The following is an 18,192-nucleotide window of genomic DNA, read 5'->3' on the forward strand; positions in this document are numbered from 1 at the left end:
AAATGACAACTTTTCTACTTATATAAATAGGTTTAGGTAAGAGAGAAAAGACAAGTGTGTGAAAAAGAAAAATATTTGGAATGTAAGGTGAAAAAAAAATAAATGAGATTTATTAGCTTCAACAAGTTAATACATAACGAGTTTGGGGTATGAGATTTTATCTTGTGAGTGTTGTAAAATTTATGTTTTTTCTACCAACAAAATATTGAGTGTTTTTTAATTTATAAATTTATCCTCTAGAAAATTATAATAAAATTAAATTGACAACATCTAGTATCGGGGCGTAAGGTTTGATCAATATGACTTTTAGTCCACCAACAGGAGTTCAAATTCAACAAGTGTAGTCATCAATTTTTAAGTTTGATGGCAAAAATAATTTTTGTGATATGGAAGCACTTAATGGAGCTGTGTTTGAGGAGTAATAGTTATGGCGAAATTTTAGATAATGGTTTTGCTGAAAAGGAAAAGTCGTCAGCAGTAGGTTTACAAGACTTGGTTCGTGATAATTCGTTAAATGAGAAGACTTTATTTTTAATTTGTCAATTTGTGGAGTTGTCGGTTCTAAAAAAGATATTCCATGCTAAAACAACAAAAGAGGCATGGAATATTTTACTCAAAACATATGAAGGTGCATATCCAATCAAACAAACTCAACTATAAGGATTGAAAAGATAGTTCGAGTTAATGGAGCAACGTAAAGACGAAAGTATTTGTGATTATTTTTCACAAATGGAGAAGTTAATAAATGAGATGAAAACTAATGGAGATCAAATAAATGAGAGAGATGTCATGGAGAAGATCTTACGTATGTTGTCAAGTCGATTTGTCTATGTGGTGCAACCATTGAAGAGTCCAAAAACTTGACACTATGACCCTTAATGATTTACAAGCTTTATTATAGTCATGTGAGATGTAGATGAATGAAAGGTCTCCAAACACAATAGAACAAGCTTTAAAAGCTAAATTAAATTTAAAGGATGAGACATCTAGATCAAAACATAGTAAAAAAGGCTCAAATCTCATAGGCAAAGGAGGAAGAAATTTCAAAATGACTTTAAGATAAGGTACAACAAAGAATGAATCTTCTCAATCTAAGTCTCGTATCATATATTCAGTGTCATAATTACAAAAGATATTATCATTATAAAAGAGGGTGTAATGCAGAGATATCAGAACATAGAGAAAATCAGGTGGGGGTAGCCCAAAATGATAGTGTAGAGACTTTATTGATGACAGCTCATGATAGTAATGGAAGTAAAAATAGTCAGTGGTTATTAGACTCATGTTATAGCAATCACTTGAGTGGAAATAAGGAAGTATGCTCTAAGTTAGATGAATCATTTTGTTCTTTGATGAAACTAAATTGATAACCATGAAGTCCCAATTTTAGAAAAATGAAGAATTGCCATTAAATTAAACAATGGGTCTGCAAATTATATTTCTGAAGTTTACTATGCTTCTACTATTTTTCAAAACCTGTTAAGTGTGAGACAACTAATAGAAAATTGTTATGATTTGTGTTTTAACAAATACGGGTGCACTGTAAGTGACACAAAGAAATGAATGATCCTAAAGACAAAGATGTCATCCAGTCATTTATTTCCAACATAAATCAATTATGGTAATGCTTTTAACTGTAATTCTGTCATTGTCGATGATAATTGGCTATGTCATACGCAGCTCAGGCACTTGAATTTTGGGAGCATCAAATTTCTTACAAATAAATAGTGGGTTTCAGGCTTACCAACTATTCAAGTTCCTAATCGACTTTGTGAGCATTGTGTCTTAGAGAAGAAGCACAAACATCTACTCCCTACAAAGTAGGCATGGAGAGCCAAAAGGCCACTTGAGCTTGTGCATTTAGACTAATGCTACGTGGACACTCTTTCTAATGGAGGTAATGAATACTTCATTACTTTCATTGATAATTTTAGTAGAAAAACTGAGTATATTTTTTGAAGTATAAATCGAATGCATGTGTAATATTAAGAGTTTTATGGCATATATTGAAAGACAAGGTGGTTACTGTCTTAAAACTTTAAGAACTAATAGAGGCATAAAATATATTGTTTGTGATGATTTCTTAAGAAAACATGGAATTAAACATCAGTTAATGGCTAGATATACTCAACAAAACGGAGTGGCAGAACGAAAAAATAAAACTATTATGGACATGGTGAGAAACATGATGCATTGTAAGAAGTTACCTAAGAGTTTTTGGGCAAAAGCGGTTGCTTGTGCAGTTTATATTTTAAATAGATGTCCTGTTAAAAGTGTTCATGATAAAACACCACAAGAAGTATAGAGCGGACAAAAGCCTAATTTAAGCCATATGAGGGTGTTTTGTTGTATCGTTTATTCACATATACCAGATGAGTTAAGGAATAAACTTGATGACAAAGTAGACAAATGCATCTTCATTGGTTATAACATGGAAACAAAGGGTTATAAGTTATACAACCCAATACCCAAAAGGTAATCATTAGCCGTGATGTTACTTTTGATGAAGATAGAGAATAGGAATGGTCCGAAGAAGAAAAGAGATCACTATCAGTTCTGGTGTTCATAAACAATGAAATAAAAACAAGTAATTGCACTAGTGAGTAGTCTTCTCCTCTAATTTTTGAAGAATCATCTAGTGTCACTCCAGAAGCTTGATCTCCTCTTGTACTAAGACGTTCACAATGAGATCGTCGTCCACCTACCTATTTGAAGAATTATGAAGTTAGTAATGATCCCAATGATGATGAAGATGTTTTTTGTGATGCTTTCTTTGCATATTGTGATCTAATAGTGTTTGAAGAAGCGTCTAATGATGATCGATGGATTAAAGCCATAGACGAAGAAATTTTTGCCATTGAGAAGAATAATACATGGGAGTTAGCTACTCTACCGAAAGGGAAGAAGTCAATTGGAGTCAAATAGGTTTACAAAATAAAGTACAAGCCTAACAGAGAAATGGAACGATTTAAAGCGAGGCTAGTTGCAAAAAGATATAAACAAAAGTCGAGTATTGATTACTTTGAAGTGTTTGTGCCTGTTGCTAGATTGGATATTGATGATTATTTCACTTGCTGCCTAAACTTATTAAAAAATATATCAAATGGATGTTAAGTCAGTATTTCTAAATGGTGTACTCAAAGAAGAAGTGTATGTTCACAACCACCTGATTATGAAAAGAAAAGTGAAAAAGATAAAGTTTATCAGTTGAAAAAGGCTTTATATGGGCTTAAACAAGCGCTAAGGGCATGTTACACTCGTATTGACACCTATTTTCTTGATCATGGTTTTCAAAAATATCCATACGAACATACTCTATATATAAAGATAAACAAGGATATATATATTGTTGTTGTTTGCCTTTATGTAGATGATTTGATCTTCACCAACAATAATTCAAGACTTTTGTCAGAATTTAGGGAGGATATGATTTCCAACTTTGACATGACCGATATGGGGTTAATGTCTTACTTTCTTGATATTGAGGTCAACCAAACAGATAAAAGCATATTCATTTCTAAAAAAAAAAATATGCAGGAGATATCTTGAAGAAATTTAAGATGAAAGCTTGCAAATCAATATTAACACCAGTGGAAGAAAGGTTAAAACTTATAAAAGACGGAAGCGATGATTTGGTTGATACAACAAATTTCAGGAGACTTATTAGAAACTTGAGGTACTTAACAGCAACTAGACGTGACATTGTTTATAGAGTTGATATTGTAAGCAAATTTATGAAATCATCAAAACAATCTCATTGGCAAGCTGTAAAGAGAATATTGAGATGTATTAAATGAACGCTTGATGATGTCTCTATTCAACTACTAACAAGATGGAATTAGTTGAGTATACAAACAGTGATTGAGCAGGTGATATTGAAGAAAGGAAAAGTACTTCAGGTTATGTGTTTAATCTTGATTCAGGTACATTCTCTTGATCCTCTAAAAAACAATAGGTAGTAGCACTTTCAACCGCAGAAGTAGAGTATATAGTAGCTGCAAGTTGCGCTGTTCAAATAGTTTGACTACGAAGGATGCTTGATGAGTTAGAACATTGATAAGATATTCCAACGATAATCTATTGTGATAATCAATCAACTATTGCCTTAATAAAGAATCCAGTATTTTATAGTCGTAGCAAACACATAGACATCAAACATTATTACATCCGTGACTTAGTGAAAGATAAAGATATCGTGGTCGAGTACTATACATTAGAATATCGAATTGCTGATATTTTCACAAAACAACTTAAAGCATATATATTTATCAAGTTAAAGAATATGCTAGGATTAGTTAAATCAAGTTTAAGGAAGGATGTTGGATAATTAAACTCGATTTAATTAATGTTAGAAATTAAAACTTCAATTAATTTACAATAAAGAGAGGCAAAGGTGAAGCAGCAACAATAAATAGAGAAAATGAACGATAATAATAAAAAATATGAAGGTAAAACGACAACCTTTCTATTTATATAAATAAATTTAAACAAAAGAGAAAAGACAAGTATGTGAAAAAAAAAACATTTAAAATGTGAGATGAAAAAAATAAATGAGATTTATTAAATTTAACAATCTAATACGTAACGAATTTAGGGTATTAGATTGAATGTTGTAAAATTTATATTTTTTTTATCAATAAAATATTAAATATTTTTTAATTTATAAATTTATTTTATAGATAATTACAATAAAATTAAATTGCAAACTGGTTTTGTAAAAGAAAATTTTCACTATCTTACGTACTTGTCTCCCCTCTCACTCTTTTTGACACTTGTATTTGTTTCCATTATATGTTTTATTTTTCAGTTAATCTAAATAGAGCTAAAATTAGATTCAGAGTTGTCATATAAGCACAGAATCCACACGTCCCCACCCGTGAAGCTGCTGCACAAAGGAAAAAGTGGAAATAGCCTTAGCACTGTCGCAATTGCCCACAGCTTTAATGGAGAAGGAAGCTTGTAATTCATAGCAATTACTAGAACAATTCTTTTTAAGCTAGATTCCATGGTCCGACATTCTCGATCTATAATGAAGAATAGAAGATACTGATGCAAAAATTCCAGTATTGGTAACTCCAGATCCTTTTATACTGCATGGTTAATTCGAGCAAAATTTTGCAATCAATGGTGTGGGGAATCAAAATCTAGGGTTTCTATTTCTTTCATCCCCTTACTTGGGCCCCCTTCATCTTGGGGAAAGGGCCCGTTGTTTTCATACAAAGGGAGCAACATAGTGAGACGAAATGAAGGAGCTGTTAGGGAGTCCAGGTACGGTAAGTGGATTAGTGCTTAGAACAGGACAATGTGCATTTGCTGCTGCTTCTATTGGGGTTATGGCGTCTGCTATTGGGTTCTCTAGCTATACTGCTTTCTGGTAATTTTATTTCCCCAATTTATTTTTTTTGTTTGATCGTATGTATTTGATAACTTCATTCCCTGCTGACGAGGTTTCCGTATTCAGAAAATTGATCAATTGATCATAATTTCAATCTGTTTCTTATAATCTCGACAGGAACTGTTTCAAGAAAATTGGTTAGGGCTACAAAAAAAACCCTTTTTATTACAATTTGAATAGAAAAAGCTGTTTTCAAGTAAGATAATGATATCAAGAAATTTTGAAGGAGAATATATATATATAGAGAGAGAGAGAGAGGGAGAGAGAGAGAAGAGACAGAGGTAAGAATGTTGTACATTTCTTGATTCTGGCTAGTTATACCATTAGGGTCTGCCAGTTTTTTTTTTTTTTTTTTTTTTTTTTAGAATAGCTACAAGTTAACTAAAACACTTGCCCCTTATGGTTACGCAACTTGTATTCATGCTATTTCTAACTAATAGCCGTAGTCTTCCTGCCAACCAGGATTTCAACACATTTTCCACGTATGAATATCCCCTTTAGGATCCCATGTTCCCAAGAGAAAATGTTAGATATTTGGTCCGAAAGTCAGGGGCATCTTTGCGAGTTGTGTCTGCTGGCAGTTAGCCAGAGCACCAAACAAGTGGTTCAATGTGTCTTTTTACTAGTCTGCAGCTCTGCCCTGGATAAATGGACTTTAGGATACGCAGTTTTCCTCCTTGTCCAGCATATAGTTTCCAGACTACTTATCTTTGAATCCCCAGGAAAGTATGGAATATGAACTAGAGGAGAGCATCCATATAAAACAAATGCAATGGTTTCAGTGGCTGTACGATGACTAGTGTTATCCCAAAACTCTGCAAATGGTAACCAATTCAGCCGATCCCCAAGCTTGTTGTGGCATTTGCACCTCAATAGGTTTCAAGACATTGGCTCACCACCTTAGTTCATTCATTTACTAATAGTGAGCTCTAAAATATGTGGGTTTCACTCACTGTAGCTAGAAGAATTGTTGCCAAGAAGCACTTAGGCAAATAGAGTCTTCGTCACTCACAGTTGTAGCTGATACCACGTGCAATTTGAAAACCACATACAAAAATGTCTATCCATTGTGATTGTCGTATAAGGATGTGCCAGTGGCATAAGGTGGGCATACTTTGTAAGGCAAACCGTTACCTCTCTCCCCTTTGACTTCTGCAATCCGTCAATGATTTCCATGGAAGCATCTTTCCATGGTGCCTCTGGTACTAGTAGTAGCTGCAAAAACCCTACATAAGCTACTAATTCATGTTTGAATTCCTGATAAATGTCACATTGTTGGATCAGTTTATCCTTTGCCATTCTCTTCTGTCAGAAGAGCCTATTCTTTTAGGAAGTAGCATGTACTCTTGAGTGACCATGCAGACTCATGACATTCCTTGGGTGTCTTAGACCTCAACTCTGGATCACAGCCAACCACTAATCTGCCCTTCATATGCAGCATCTTTGTTTTCAGGTAAATTAGTGAATTTGCAGACATAAGAAGGATAAACTATTCCTTCATATGCAGTAAGTGTTGGATGAGGGTATCCTTACTCAGCTATTCTACATTAGTTTTGTGCGGACATAAGAAGGATAAACTATTCCTTCATATGCAGCAAGTGTTGGATGAGGGTTACTCAACTATTCTACAGTAGTCCTGTGCGGACATAAGAAGGCAGTGAGAGCCATAAGTTGGATTTCTAGTACCCCATGCTGTATTCTCCTTGCCTCTTTTATACCAAAAATTCATAATCTGACCCTGTAAGTTCACATAACTACCTTGGTTAGCTGTGAGTGGCATCAGGCAAGTACTTAGGACTATGATGATCTGCAGTGATGATAAACTTCCTGCCCACAAGGTACCGCATCCATTCTGGCACTGCAAATACAAGTGCAATTAATTCCTTTTGCATGCATTGATGGTAGTTGGTTGTTTTTTTTTTTGGAAATATGGTAGTTGGTTGTTAGTAGAAAAACTTTTGCTTATGAAAGTAGTAGGTTGCCATTTTTGCATTAAAACTGCTCCAATATCCTCTTCACTTATATCTGTTTCCACTGTGAAGAAATCTTTAAAATTAGGCAATGCCAAGGCAGTTGCTTGTGTAACAGCAGCTTTCAAAACTTCAGATACCTGAATTTCCACTTCTGCTTACTACAGCTTTTCAGTTTTCAACATCTTAGCGAGTGGCCCCTGATACTTTTTTATGAACCTGCTATAGTAACTGGTGAGCCCAAGAGATCTCCTTAACTGTTTCAATATCTTAGGTTGGGGCTGCTGATTCACAACAATTATTTTTTGAGGGACTCCACTTCTGTCCTAATAATAACATGTAATAAATATTCCACCTTAGTAGGGCCATAAATGCATTAAGTTCTCTTGGCATAAAAGGTGTGTTGTCTTAACCTTGGTAGGACTTGCTTGAGATGCTATTGATGTTGCTCCATTGTTTTACTGTCAGTATATCATTCAGGAATTTGGGAAAAGATGACTTTTATGGCTTCCCTTTGGACCAAGGCTCATGGAAAATACTCTGACATTTCCTGTAATGTCCTTTATAGGAGCTAGGATGCTGTGGTCACTTGATCGTTACCTCTTTTGTGTTATTTAATTCTTACTTTCTTTCTTTCAAGAAAAAATTTAATTTTTTCTTTCTGTTTTATTTATTTATTTCTTCTGCTTCAGCTGGATAACTTATCTGCTGTTTTTTTTTTGTAATGTTCTCCTTTTCAATCGTTCTGGAACAAAATAACAAACTTACAAGAGAATAGTCCGAACACAGCATCTGTAAGGGCTTAAGTCAATTGGGCATTGTGTAAGCCAAAATGCATTATCAAAAGTTGACAATGCCCTTTCATTTGTCTTAAATGCAATTTTTGAACATGCTATCTTGTTCAGCCATTCCAGTGTGGTGATAATGAGACCGCAAGTCTAACTTAGAAATGATGTGGATCCCCATAACCTTTCAAAACTCTTCAATGATGGGGATAAGAAACCATCCTTAACAGACCATTTATTCAATTTTCTATAGTCGATGCACATTCTCCACGTGCTATCTTTCTTTTCCACCAGACAATTCTTTTTTTTTTTTAGAAGAAAGAGAGAATTATTTTACCAGGGCGCCGAGGGGGTTGCCACCCAAGTACAAAACTATATAAAACTCAAGAAAAAAAAACGTATATAAGGTTTCCTAAATCCTCTTGAAAATACAGAGGCCGAAAATTAAGCAAAATACTCAAGATCTGGGACCACTGATCTTTAGTGCTTGCAAATGAAGATATGATGCCATAAAAAAATCTCCTATTCCTTTCCTTCCAAAGGACCCACATGATAACCACTGGAGGAAGGGAGACAATCTTTCTACTGGACTTGCACACCCCGATGCCATCCAAGCCAATGATTTATCTGCAATCAAGCCACTGACCGCTGAGGACAGAAGGGCAAAGATAAATTCCATAATAATTGCAGATGACAAAAGACTCTTTTTATGTAGGACAACTCCTGATTTTGGTACTTCTTTGACCATTTTCTCTACTAGATTCTTCTGCTTCTTGGTTTATTTAAGGCCTATACTGACAGTTTCTATTTGGGTCTGTCTAGAAAAATTTGGCAATCCTTAAGCGAGTGAAAGTGAATCTGGAACTTCAACACATCCTGATACTGATCAAGTACTGTTTTCTTTGCAGACAATTATCATTTTGGGTGGATTCGCTGATTGAGTCTTGAAAACATATGTGCAGTTGGGGTTTCCTGCAGTAATTTCAACATTTTATTCTCTGAAATTTCCTCTATAATGGTGGTGGATTCACCACAAACTTGCACCCATCTTCCCCTTTCGTAATGGGTCATGGTTAGCTTTTTAAATTGCCATACTAATATCATAAAAAATTGATAAGCTTTTGATCCTGAGAACAACTTTTACTTCTCCCAATGGTAATACAAGGAAATTGGTCCTGTATTGCTCTCTCGCATCACCTAACTCAATTTTTTATTAGCCTGATTGATCACATTTTTTGTCTCCTTGCCACTGCCAATATCATTGCCTTAATGAGAATTAATCTGTATCCAATTTGCCTTGGCAACACAAGCATCTATGAAGTTTTGGTTTTTGCCTGAATTCATCGGGATATATCACCATTACCTTCATTGATTTGGCTGTACTATACGGTTTCTGACTTTCTCATGCCTGGAAATTCGGGCATCTTTCTCTTTCAGCTCTTTGTACTTCACCCTATCCCCATCTTCCTCCTTTCTTGTTCCACCACTTCACGAAATGTTGCTGTCAACAAATTTGTTTGACTATGTGACCTATTTGGTATTTTTCATTACAAAACTAGCAAAGGCCTTTACTTCTTTTATTTTCGATATCAGATGGTGAAAGCTTCATGGTTTGGGTGTTTGGTTTAGGTAACAAACTAGGTTCTTTATTAGAGGGCTGTTATTGAAAGTAGACTGGATGGCAGGAAATTGGGTGGTGGAGCAGGCTGGCTGTGAGTATTAGTCACTACTAGTTACTTGGCTGCTAGATACAGTTTTGCAGGTTTCTAGTCAAGGTCTGGAGGATAAAAGGGATATCTAGGAACTCATGGAGAGTAAGAGAAAGGTTGAAGGTACATAGTGGCAAATACATCTTTTTGTCGTCGGGCTAATGCCTATGCATGTTGACATTTAGAGGCTTTTCAGTACCCCCTAGAGCTTGTAGATCTGGTTTTAAACTGGTTAGGAAATGACTAGGCTTGTATTTATTTGGTTATGAAACTTAACTCTGCAAGACATGAAAAATATCAAAATAGTCTTGTAAAAGAACCACTTTGCCACTCAACCATTTAATAATATCTAATAACCACTTAACTTCTTTCGGCTAAGCAATTGTTATTTCTCTTATTGCCTACTAATAGCCACTTTCTTCCTGCCCAATTAGGATTCAACATATTCCACATACAAGTCAGTTAACTAAATCATGTACCTTAATAATCAATTTTATACCAGTTGCTATTCAGCAGTGTTGTGGATGAATAATCTTTGTGGTTGCAGGGTTCAATGTGCCTAGTCCTTAAGCATAATTTTAGACTAGCAAAGAGAGATTTTTTTTAGAATGTATTACGTGGAGTTGGCAAACCAAATTTAATATCAGAATAATGGATTTGGAATGAAATTTACAGAGATTTCATTGATGGAACATGAGAATTGTGGCATAGTTGCAAACTTGTATATCTAATTATGAGTTTTATGCTAGTGTGTAGCAAGATCTGGAGATCCTCTCTTTTTCCTCAGAAAATTTGCATACATAAGTTTTATGTCCTTTTTTGTATTAAAAATCCCTGAGAACCTGTTTTTAACATCCTAAATTCTCTAAAATCTCTGTTAATTTCTTCCTATTTCTTTCTGTTGCTTACGAAAGCTGTTGGGTGTGGGGAAGTTGTTTACATCTTGAAAATATTCTAAAAGCATTATTAGTCAGTTTGTTGGATACTACTGATGGTGGTACCATATCATTGGTTTCAGCTATTTAATTGCATCAATGGGACTTCAACTGCTATGGAGTTTTGGACTTGCATGTCTTGATATTTATGCTTTGAGGAGAAAACGAGACCTTCAAAATCCTATCTTAGTGAGCCTTTTCGTCGTTGGTGATTGGGTATGTGCTTTTGCCTTCAAAGTTACTCTATTTCTCTTTTGCTTGCTAAAAGTTTACATGGATGTTTGGTATACTCTTAATGAGATGCTTTCTAGGGAAGCAATTATCTAGCTCTTGTAGTCATCCTATTTCCAATTTGTATGCTGGCTTTTCTGTCTGTGTGTGTGTACGTAGTTCAAGTACTGTTCATTGCTTGACGTTGATTAAGATCCAATTTTGTATCTCGTTTAGTTTGAATCTTCTGATTTCAACAAAATAATTTTCATATCATGCTTTCTATTAATAAATCAGTATTTTAAGTTCTCTCATGCATCCACCTTATGGGTATATTTCAAAATTTTTTATGGCATTCTTTTATTTTATGTTAAGGTTTTTTTTTTTTTTTTGAAATAAAAAAGTAAGGTATATATATATAAAAACAAGGTACCAAGTGAGGGGGTACCGCCCATTTACAAAGAGGATTTATGTTAAGGTTATATTTGGAATAAATCCAGAAATATTTTGGGATTCATATGTAAAATCACACTTTCAACTATGAAGTTATGTAAGTTCGACTAGAATAATAAAAAAATGACCTCATATGGAAATTCTCATGGAATTGAAACAATGCATTTCAAATTCTAAGTGTGAATTTGCAAATGAATTCCCTTTACATACCTGAATTTGTTCCAAATAGTCCAAGTGTGATTCTTTTCATTTGGCTGCAACGATAGAAATGGAATCTCTGGCTAGAACTGGGGGGTGTTTTATTTTTTTTACCCTTGTTTTGCGGTGAGTAGCTGATCATAGTATTTGGAGGTAGTTATTCAAGTATGATTACAAGATTCTCCTTCTAGGGTATTAATATTCTATTTGCTAGTCTGAAGATGTAGATTTTGGATTCTCATATGTTGCACATGTTTTGACATCTATGTACCATTCAGCGGTTATTTTCTCATGAAAAGCTGTCTACCTAGTTTGGGCCCTGGGGGCTCTCCAACAGGAGTTCGTTTTTAATGTGAATCTTGAGGATAGTCAGCTCACAAATTATTGTTTAAAATGTGCAGGTAACGGCTCTGTTATCACTTGCAGCAGCGTGCTCATCAGCAGGTGTTATTGTTTTATACGCTAGAGATTTGAACTTTTGTAGGTCACAACATCTTCCATGCAGCAGGTTTGAGATATCTATAGTTTTGGCTTTTGTCGCATGGGTTCTGATTGCTGTATCCTCTCATGTGATGTTCTGGATCTTGGCTTCAGTTTAATCAGTGTGCGATCCCTGTTCAACAGACATATACACACTTCACACTGACTTTTATTTTGACATGTAAATTGCTTCTTTTCCTCTGCCTTTCTTCATCTTCACTACATGTTTTTTTGACGTTGCAATTTTCCGAATTTCACTGGCTTGAGTTGTGACAAATTTTGCACATTAAAGGTACTTGTATTTGTGTTAAGTCATTTTACTTTGTTCATTATTCTTACCACTAAATCTTGAAGTTAAAATTTTTGAATTCTATTGTTTAAACAAATATTACAATTTCAAAAATCTCAAGCCAGCGTATTAAATTGTTGATACGAAGTGGGAATTGCTTCAGATTTTTCCCACGCTATATTAGATGTATTCTATGCAGGTGAATTTGCTCCTATGTTTTGAGTTTCTGGTGGGACCCCTGCCTTCTGTCCATCAAGAATTCAACATGTCAATGGTCATTAACGCCATTAACAGAAGTTATTGTTTTGCTCTGTGATGATTTATTAGTTTCAGTTATTGCTTGTACTATCTCGATTGAAATGCACAGAACTTGGGATAGATAAAATCTCTTGTTTAGACATGTTAAAAGAATTTTTTACTGAGAGAATGAGAATAACATGTTTGTAAGATTGAAAAAATAATGGACGCCCCAATTCAATGTACGGAACTTCTATCTGAATTTCTATCATTGCAAAAGTTTAAAATGAGTCTCAGTTAAGTTTGTTTAGCTCATCAATGGCTGCAAAACCAAGAGAACAGGCACGCAATATCAGCAATACAGCGTGTACAATTAACGTAGAGAAAAGCAATTACGAAGGCCTAACTCTAGAAAAAGGAAGACACAAGCCGAAGCATTAATAAGTTAACAGATGGCATATCACCTCTCTTTCTCTTCCTAAATGTTCATTTCCTTTCTAATTTTTTTTTTTTTCAAATTGTCTTTCATATTTATCACATCAAATATCCACTAGATAAAGAACAAATAATCAGGGAAGAGTATTGTAACAGTATCACATTACAATCTCTGGCTTCAAAATGCTCGATTTTATCTCCTTATGGGGGAGGACAACACCCCCATTGCTGTAGACTTCATCACCCACATGCACATCTTCTCCCAGTATTGTCATATTCTCAACTCTTGCCCACCTTCCTACTGTGGAATGCCAACCGATGATGCTACTGGAAATGCAAGCATGCTTCTTAATTCGGACTCCCCGCATGACTGTGCACCGTGACAGCCTAACCCCTGACTCGATTATGCATCCTGGACCAATGGCCACATCAGGCCCGATAAGACATCCATCTTCAATAACAGCACTCTCATCCACCAAAACATTTCCAACAATGTGAGATCCAGTGGCCAGTTTTGACGACGATGTCTTTCTCAAAGAATCTAGGTACAGTCTCAACCCAGTTATGTAATCCTTTGGTTGTCCTATGTCCATCCAGAACCCAGGGAGCACCATAGCATAAAGCTTATTTTCTGCTGCAATCTTGGGGAAGACCTCTTTCTCAATTGAAGTAGGCCTCAACTGGATCCGGTCAAGAACAGATGGGTTTAAAAGGTAGATTCCAGCATTAATTTTGTTACCTACAAAAATTTTTGGTTTCTCAACAAATTTTTCAACTTTCCCTGTTGCTTCTTCTATGACCACTACACCATATTTTGATGGCTCATCCACCTTAAAGCAAAACAAGTAAAAGCTTTGTTTAGCATAAAAAACTGCCAAGCCCTATGGAAAAAAGCTACAGTACTTAATAGGATTTACCTTGGTCACCATGATGGAGGCTTCCCCTCCATGAGAATTGTGAAACTTGATCATTTCAGTTAGTGGGTATTCACTAATAACATCACTGTTGAGAACAAAAAAGGGTTCACCAGATTCATCAATCAACTTATCCCTAGCCAAAGCAAGAGGACCTGCCGTGCCAAGTGGTTCAGTCTCCTGAGAGCAGGTGATTTTTATTTCCAGCTTCTTCTCAAATTCTTTCAAGAAGTTCAACATAACCTGAAGAAGTAATGTAACGTGAAAATCCTCAAGAGTAATATCTCATTGATTCAATTCTGTTTCACTTTTTCCCCCACTAACTTACTAGGTCATGCATTAATACATGATCCAGAACTAGAAAGTAAAATGATATGAAGCAAATGGAACGTCATTGTCAACTTTTGGATTCACAGAAAATACCTCTGGCTGGTAATTGATGGCCAAAATCACTTCAGATACTCCTGCAGCTTTGAGGGCTTCAATCTGGCCAACAAAAAATAACACACACATTTTCTTAAATTTAACTGATCATTTTACTTGGTTTATAATGAATCTAGGTATATACAACATTGACAGCCAAAAAGAACAGAGAAACAGGGAGTTAATAACACACTTCCTACAGAACCAAGCTTTACCCTGATCTTCAACTGTCAAGTTAAATTAGTATCCAGGAGAAGCATCATGCAAAATATAAAACAAGTATTTGTCTGAAACTCACTCCAATACCAACTGAAAAGTAAAAACAAAAAAATAAAAATAAAAATAAAACAGCTCAAGAAAAATTCTGTTCATATAAAGTAAATTTAACATAAACAGTACCAAGATAACAAGAATATTAAATAACGAGGTTTAACTTCAATCAAAAACACACACAGAAGAAGAAGGTAACAAAAAAGAACCTGATGCAGTATCATGGGTTTGTTAGCAAAATCAACCAATGGCTTTGGCATGCTGAGGGTCAATGGCCTTAATCGTGTCCCAAAGCCTCCAACTAGAATAAGTGCCTTCATGGTGATAATTCAGTTTAAGCTTGCTTTTCCCTGTATGGTAAACACCATGAGCATTAGAGTACTACCATTGTATGAACTGCTGATAGCCAACAGAAACCAGCTTCCATCAGATCTCTAGTAATTTAATTGGAAAGAACATTTTTATTGATCTTCACATATTGATCTAACAACATTTTTTTTTTCTCGCCAAAGAAATTAATGTCTTCATTAAAAAAAAAAAACAAGCGCTGAGAAAATTCTCAAACGAGAAGGAAAACTAGAGACTAAATGACTCATTAAACCCAGCATGAAGAGATGAGAAAACGAATGAGGCTAACAATTAAGAATTCGAATTACAAAACCGAATATCAAGTACATAAAATTTCTAATTTCGTCAAATAGATTATCAGTACAAAATTCTCAAATCGAAACTAAGGTTAAATGAAAAAAGCCAGAAGCAAGCAATTTAAATCCCTATTTTAAGAAGTCAGAAGCGCCGGATAAGATCGAAAACACAACTCAAACTTACTGCAATAAACGAACAAAGAGAAAACAGGATCCATCAGTAAATGACATTATTTACGAAAATTCAATCACGAAGCAGGTGGATCTAGACAACTCACAGTTAATATTAGTTATTGAGCGATCTTGAGCCGGTCCAACTGGTAGCGTTCAGTGTCGATGAGATTCTCCTCATATATATCGTTTATAAACACAGTTGACCGTTATCTTTGCGGGTTTCGGACTCTGATGAATCAACCTTCTCGAGGGAGAGAGTCTTGGCTTTTTTCTGATGAAGATTACGAGACTGCGTCAGCGTCCAGCAAGGCTTTCAGACCTCACCGAAATCTCCCCTTCCTTGTTCGATTTTCTGGTCTTTCCCCATAAGATGCCGCTGGTTTGATTTCGGGTTTCCTGGTTTTTGATTTACTTGTCATTGACTTATCTTCCGTTCCAATTTTTCGTTAACGAGTTCATTATAAATTCTAATTGCAAATAATCAATTTTTATGAATTAATTAATTTAAGAAAATTTTGAAAATGAAAAAATACTAAACAAATAAAAAAAAAATTAATTAATTTACAATATAAATAATTATTATTTTTTGTCGGCATGTAAAAAATTATAAAATATTTTCTTGTTTTGGGGGGGTGGGGAAGAAGAGCAGCAAAAGTCACGGGAAAAACACGTGACGACTTAACTATAAATACCGACCAGCTTTCTTCAATCACACGCATACTACGATTTACAAATCTCTCCTGCAGATACCTTCTCAAAACCTCCCAAAAGTCCTTCTAGAAAAAACAAGAATGGCCACAACCACACCTGACTTGCCATTGGACTGAAAACCCTAACAAGCTACGGTGGTCCGAGCTTGCTGAGGACGACAATGGTGATGATCTCAGCTTCCCCTCCTCCCTCCTACCAAGGTAATTAGATCCAGCAAGAATGGATGAACTAGGCACCCCCATTACTCGAATATGCAAAGTTTGTATCAGGATCAGTATGCATGCTATCAAGTGTTGGTCATGGGCTAAGTCTAGTGACTCGGTGAACGAGGATTTTGGCAGGAGGCTTAAAATGGTTTCTACTGAGGAAATCGTCATAGGGAAACCTAGGGTTCATTGGTACTTTTCTGTTATTTGACTCCTCTTATATATTTTCTTTTGACTTAGGCAATGACAATTTGGTTTCTTTATCTATTGATTGGTTAATCATAAGAAAATTTATCATATGAGTGTGTTTGATTGTGTTTTTCTGTACTTGTATGATTACTAATTTAAAGCTACTTGGATTTGCGATCTTGATAACCACAAATTAATTTAAAGCTAGTTAGAATTTGCGATGCCACTGATATAAGATTTTTTAATTTGTTTGGTAAGAACTCATCATCTGCTTCTCTCGTTCTGTGAAGTTCCAATCGAAATTGTTGCTGCTCCAACATGAAATTTAGATTTGGAACTCGATATTTCTGGTGAGGAGCCTAGAGTGAGGAGCCTAGAGTGATGAGCCCACAAACAGATAGCGTGCTATTAGTTGTTTTGGCTTTTAGAAAAAGCAATATTGCGAGCTGCTAGAAGATTGGAATTGTCTTTATTCACTCTTCTTAGATATGATTGTTAAGTTCTTCAAAGTATCGATTCAATATCTTTCCTGGAGTGAAGAGGGAGAAACCTTGTACAAGTAATTTTAGAATTTTTTTATAGGCCAAACTGCAGGTATGAAACTGATCATAAAAATGAAAATTGAAAAGATAAATGTACCAGATCAAGTCTAATTTTCTGTTTACAGTGTTATACTCTGGTCTAAATTGCTTCCTTTGCACTTCAATTCTTCTAATATTTAGATGACAAACAAGACAAGAAGCAGAGGAAGCTAAGAATGGAGATGACTCAGTGGGACAACTAGGGGAAAAAGGTGCTGTTCTATGATATGATGAACATTGGACATCCAAGTCTCCTTACAAGGACCTTGTGCAACAAACTGAAGCCTCGATTAGTGAGACTGCTTCTGCTGATGATGTTGCTGCTTCTTATAGCACAGAAAATATCCGTTATATTCCGCCAAGCATGAGAACCAGAGCCAACAAAGGCAGCGGGTAAGATATGAAGCGCAGGAATGATGATAACTCACTTAGCATCAGCAATCTCTCGGAGGACACTCATGAGCCTGATTTGCACAATTTCTTCAGCTGATTCGAGCCAGTGGCTCGTGTGGTTTGCTGCTGCTGATCGTAAGACTGGTGCGAGTAGAGGTTTTGCTTTTGTGATTTTTTATGACAAGAAAGATGCTTGAGAGAGAAATTGACAAGCTCTTAATGGATATGGTTATGACAGTCTCATCCTCAAAGTTGAATGATCAGCTCCATATCAAACAAAAATTAGTTTGTTTCTATAGGAGGAAACTCTGTATATCATTTGTTAGAGATGCAGGATACAATCAATACCATTTACTTCAACCGTCATTTTGATATATATTAGAATTGGTGTTTCTTTTTTGTTCTTGTCCTGAATAAGTCATTGCACGGCTGATTTCACTAACATTGCCACATGGTAAATTCAATAGCTATGTGAAGCTATCCACTTATTTTTGGCATCTTGGCTCTGAGGATGATGCTTTATTGTCTCCAATCCTATGCTAGAATTTGGAAAAGAAACTATGAAATAACCTTGAAATTCAAGTCTTCTTG

General features: G+C 35.3%; 2 protein-coding genes across 2 annotated transcripts; one reads left to right on the plus strand and one right to left on the minus strand.

The window, feature by feature from the left end:
- The first annotated feature begins 4,816 nt into the window (after nt 1-4,816).
- Nucleotides 4,817-12,450, plus strand: LOC110817124 (CASP-like protein 5B2). The gene is made up of 3 exons (XM_022045532.2): nt 4,817-5,374; nt 10,878-11,010; nt 12,057-12,450. Exons 1-3 carry the CDS (start codon nt 5,244-5,246, stop codon nt 12,252-12,254), a joined length of 462 nt encoding a protein of 153 aa, XP_021901224.2. The 5' UTR covers nt 4,817-5,243; the 3' UTR covers nt 12,255-12,450.
- Nucleotides 12,451-13,098: 648 nt separating this feature from the next.
- LOC110817123 (mannose-1-phosphate guanylyltransferase 1) lies at nt 13,099-15,946 on the minus strand. The gene is made up of 5 exons (XM_022045531.2): nt 15,626-15,946; nt 14,913-15,053; nt 14,434-14,496; nt 14,014-14,253; nt 13,099-13,926 (listed from the first exon to the last, which is right to left on the minus strand). Exons 2-5 carry the CDS (start codon nt 15,021-15,023, stop codon nt 13,255-13,257), a joined length of 1,086 nt encoding a protein of 361 aa, XP_021901223.2. The 5' UTR covers nt 15,024-15,053; nt 15,626-15,946; the 3' UTR covers nt 13,099-13,254.
- Between the last annotated feature and the right edge of the window lie 2,246 nt (nt 15,947-18,192).

This window comes from Carica papaya, chromosome 8 (assembly GCF_054855325.1).
Source record: "Carica papaya isolate Zhongbai chromosome 8, ASM5485532v1, whole genome shotgun sequence".
Lineage (NCBI taxonomy): Eukaryota > Viridiplantae > Streptophyta > Magnoliopsida > Brassicales > Caricaceae > Carica > Carica papaya.

Excerpts from the sequence above, each read along its gene's own strand:
- LOC110817124 (XM_022045532.2), top strand. The coding sequence starts at position 5,244 with ATGAAGGAGCTGTTAGGGAGTCCAGGTACGGTAAGTGGATTAGTGCTT. Across the intron at positions 5,375-10,877 it reads TCTAGCTATACTGCTTTCTG|CTATTTAATTGCATCAATGG; the intron begins GTAATTTTATTT and ends CATTGGTTTCAG. Across the intron at positions 11,011-12,056 it reads TTTTCGTCGTTGGTGATTGG|GTAACGGCTCTGTTATCACT; the intron begins GTATGTGCTTTT and ends TAAAATGTGCAG.
- LOC110817123 (XM_022045531.2), bottom strand. The coding sequence starts at position 15,023 with ATGAAGGCACTTATTCTAGTTGGAGGCTTTGGGACACGATTAAGGCCA. Across the intron at positions 14,497-14,912 it reads AACCCATGATACTGCATCAG|ATTGAAGCCCTCAAAGCTGC; the intron begins GTTCTTTTTTGT and ends TTTGTTGGCCAG. Across the intron at positions 14,254-14,433 it reads CCATCAATTACCAGCCAGAG|GTTATGTTGAACTTCTTGAA; the intron begins GTATTTTCTGTG and ends TTACTTCTTCAG.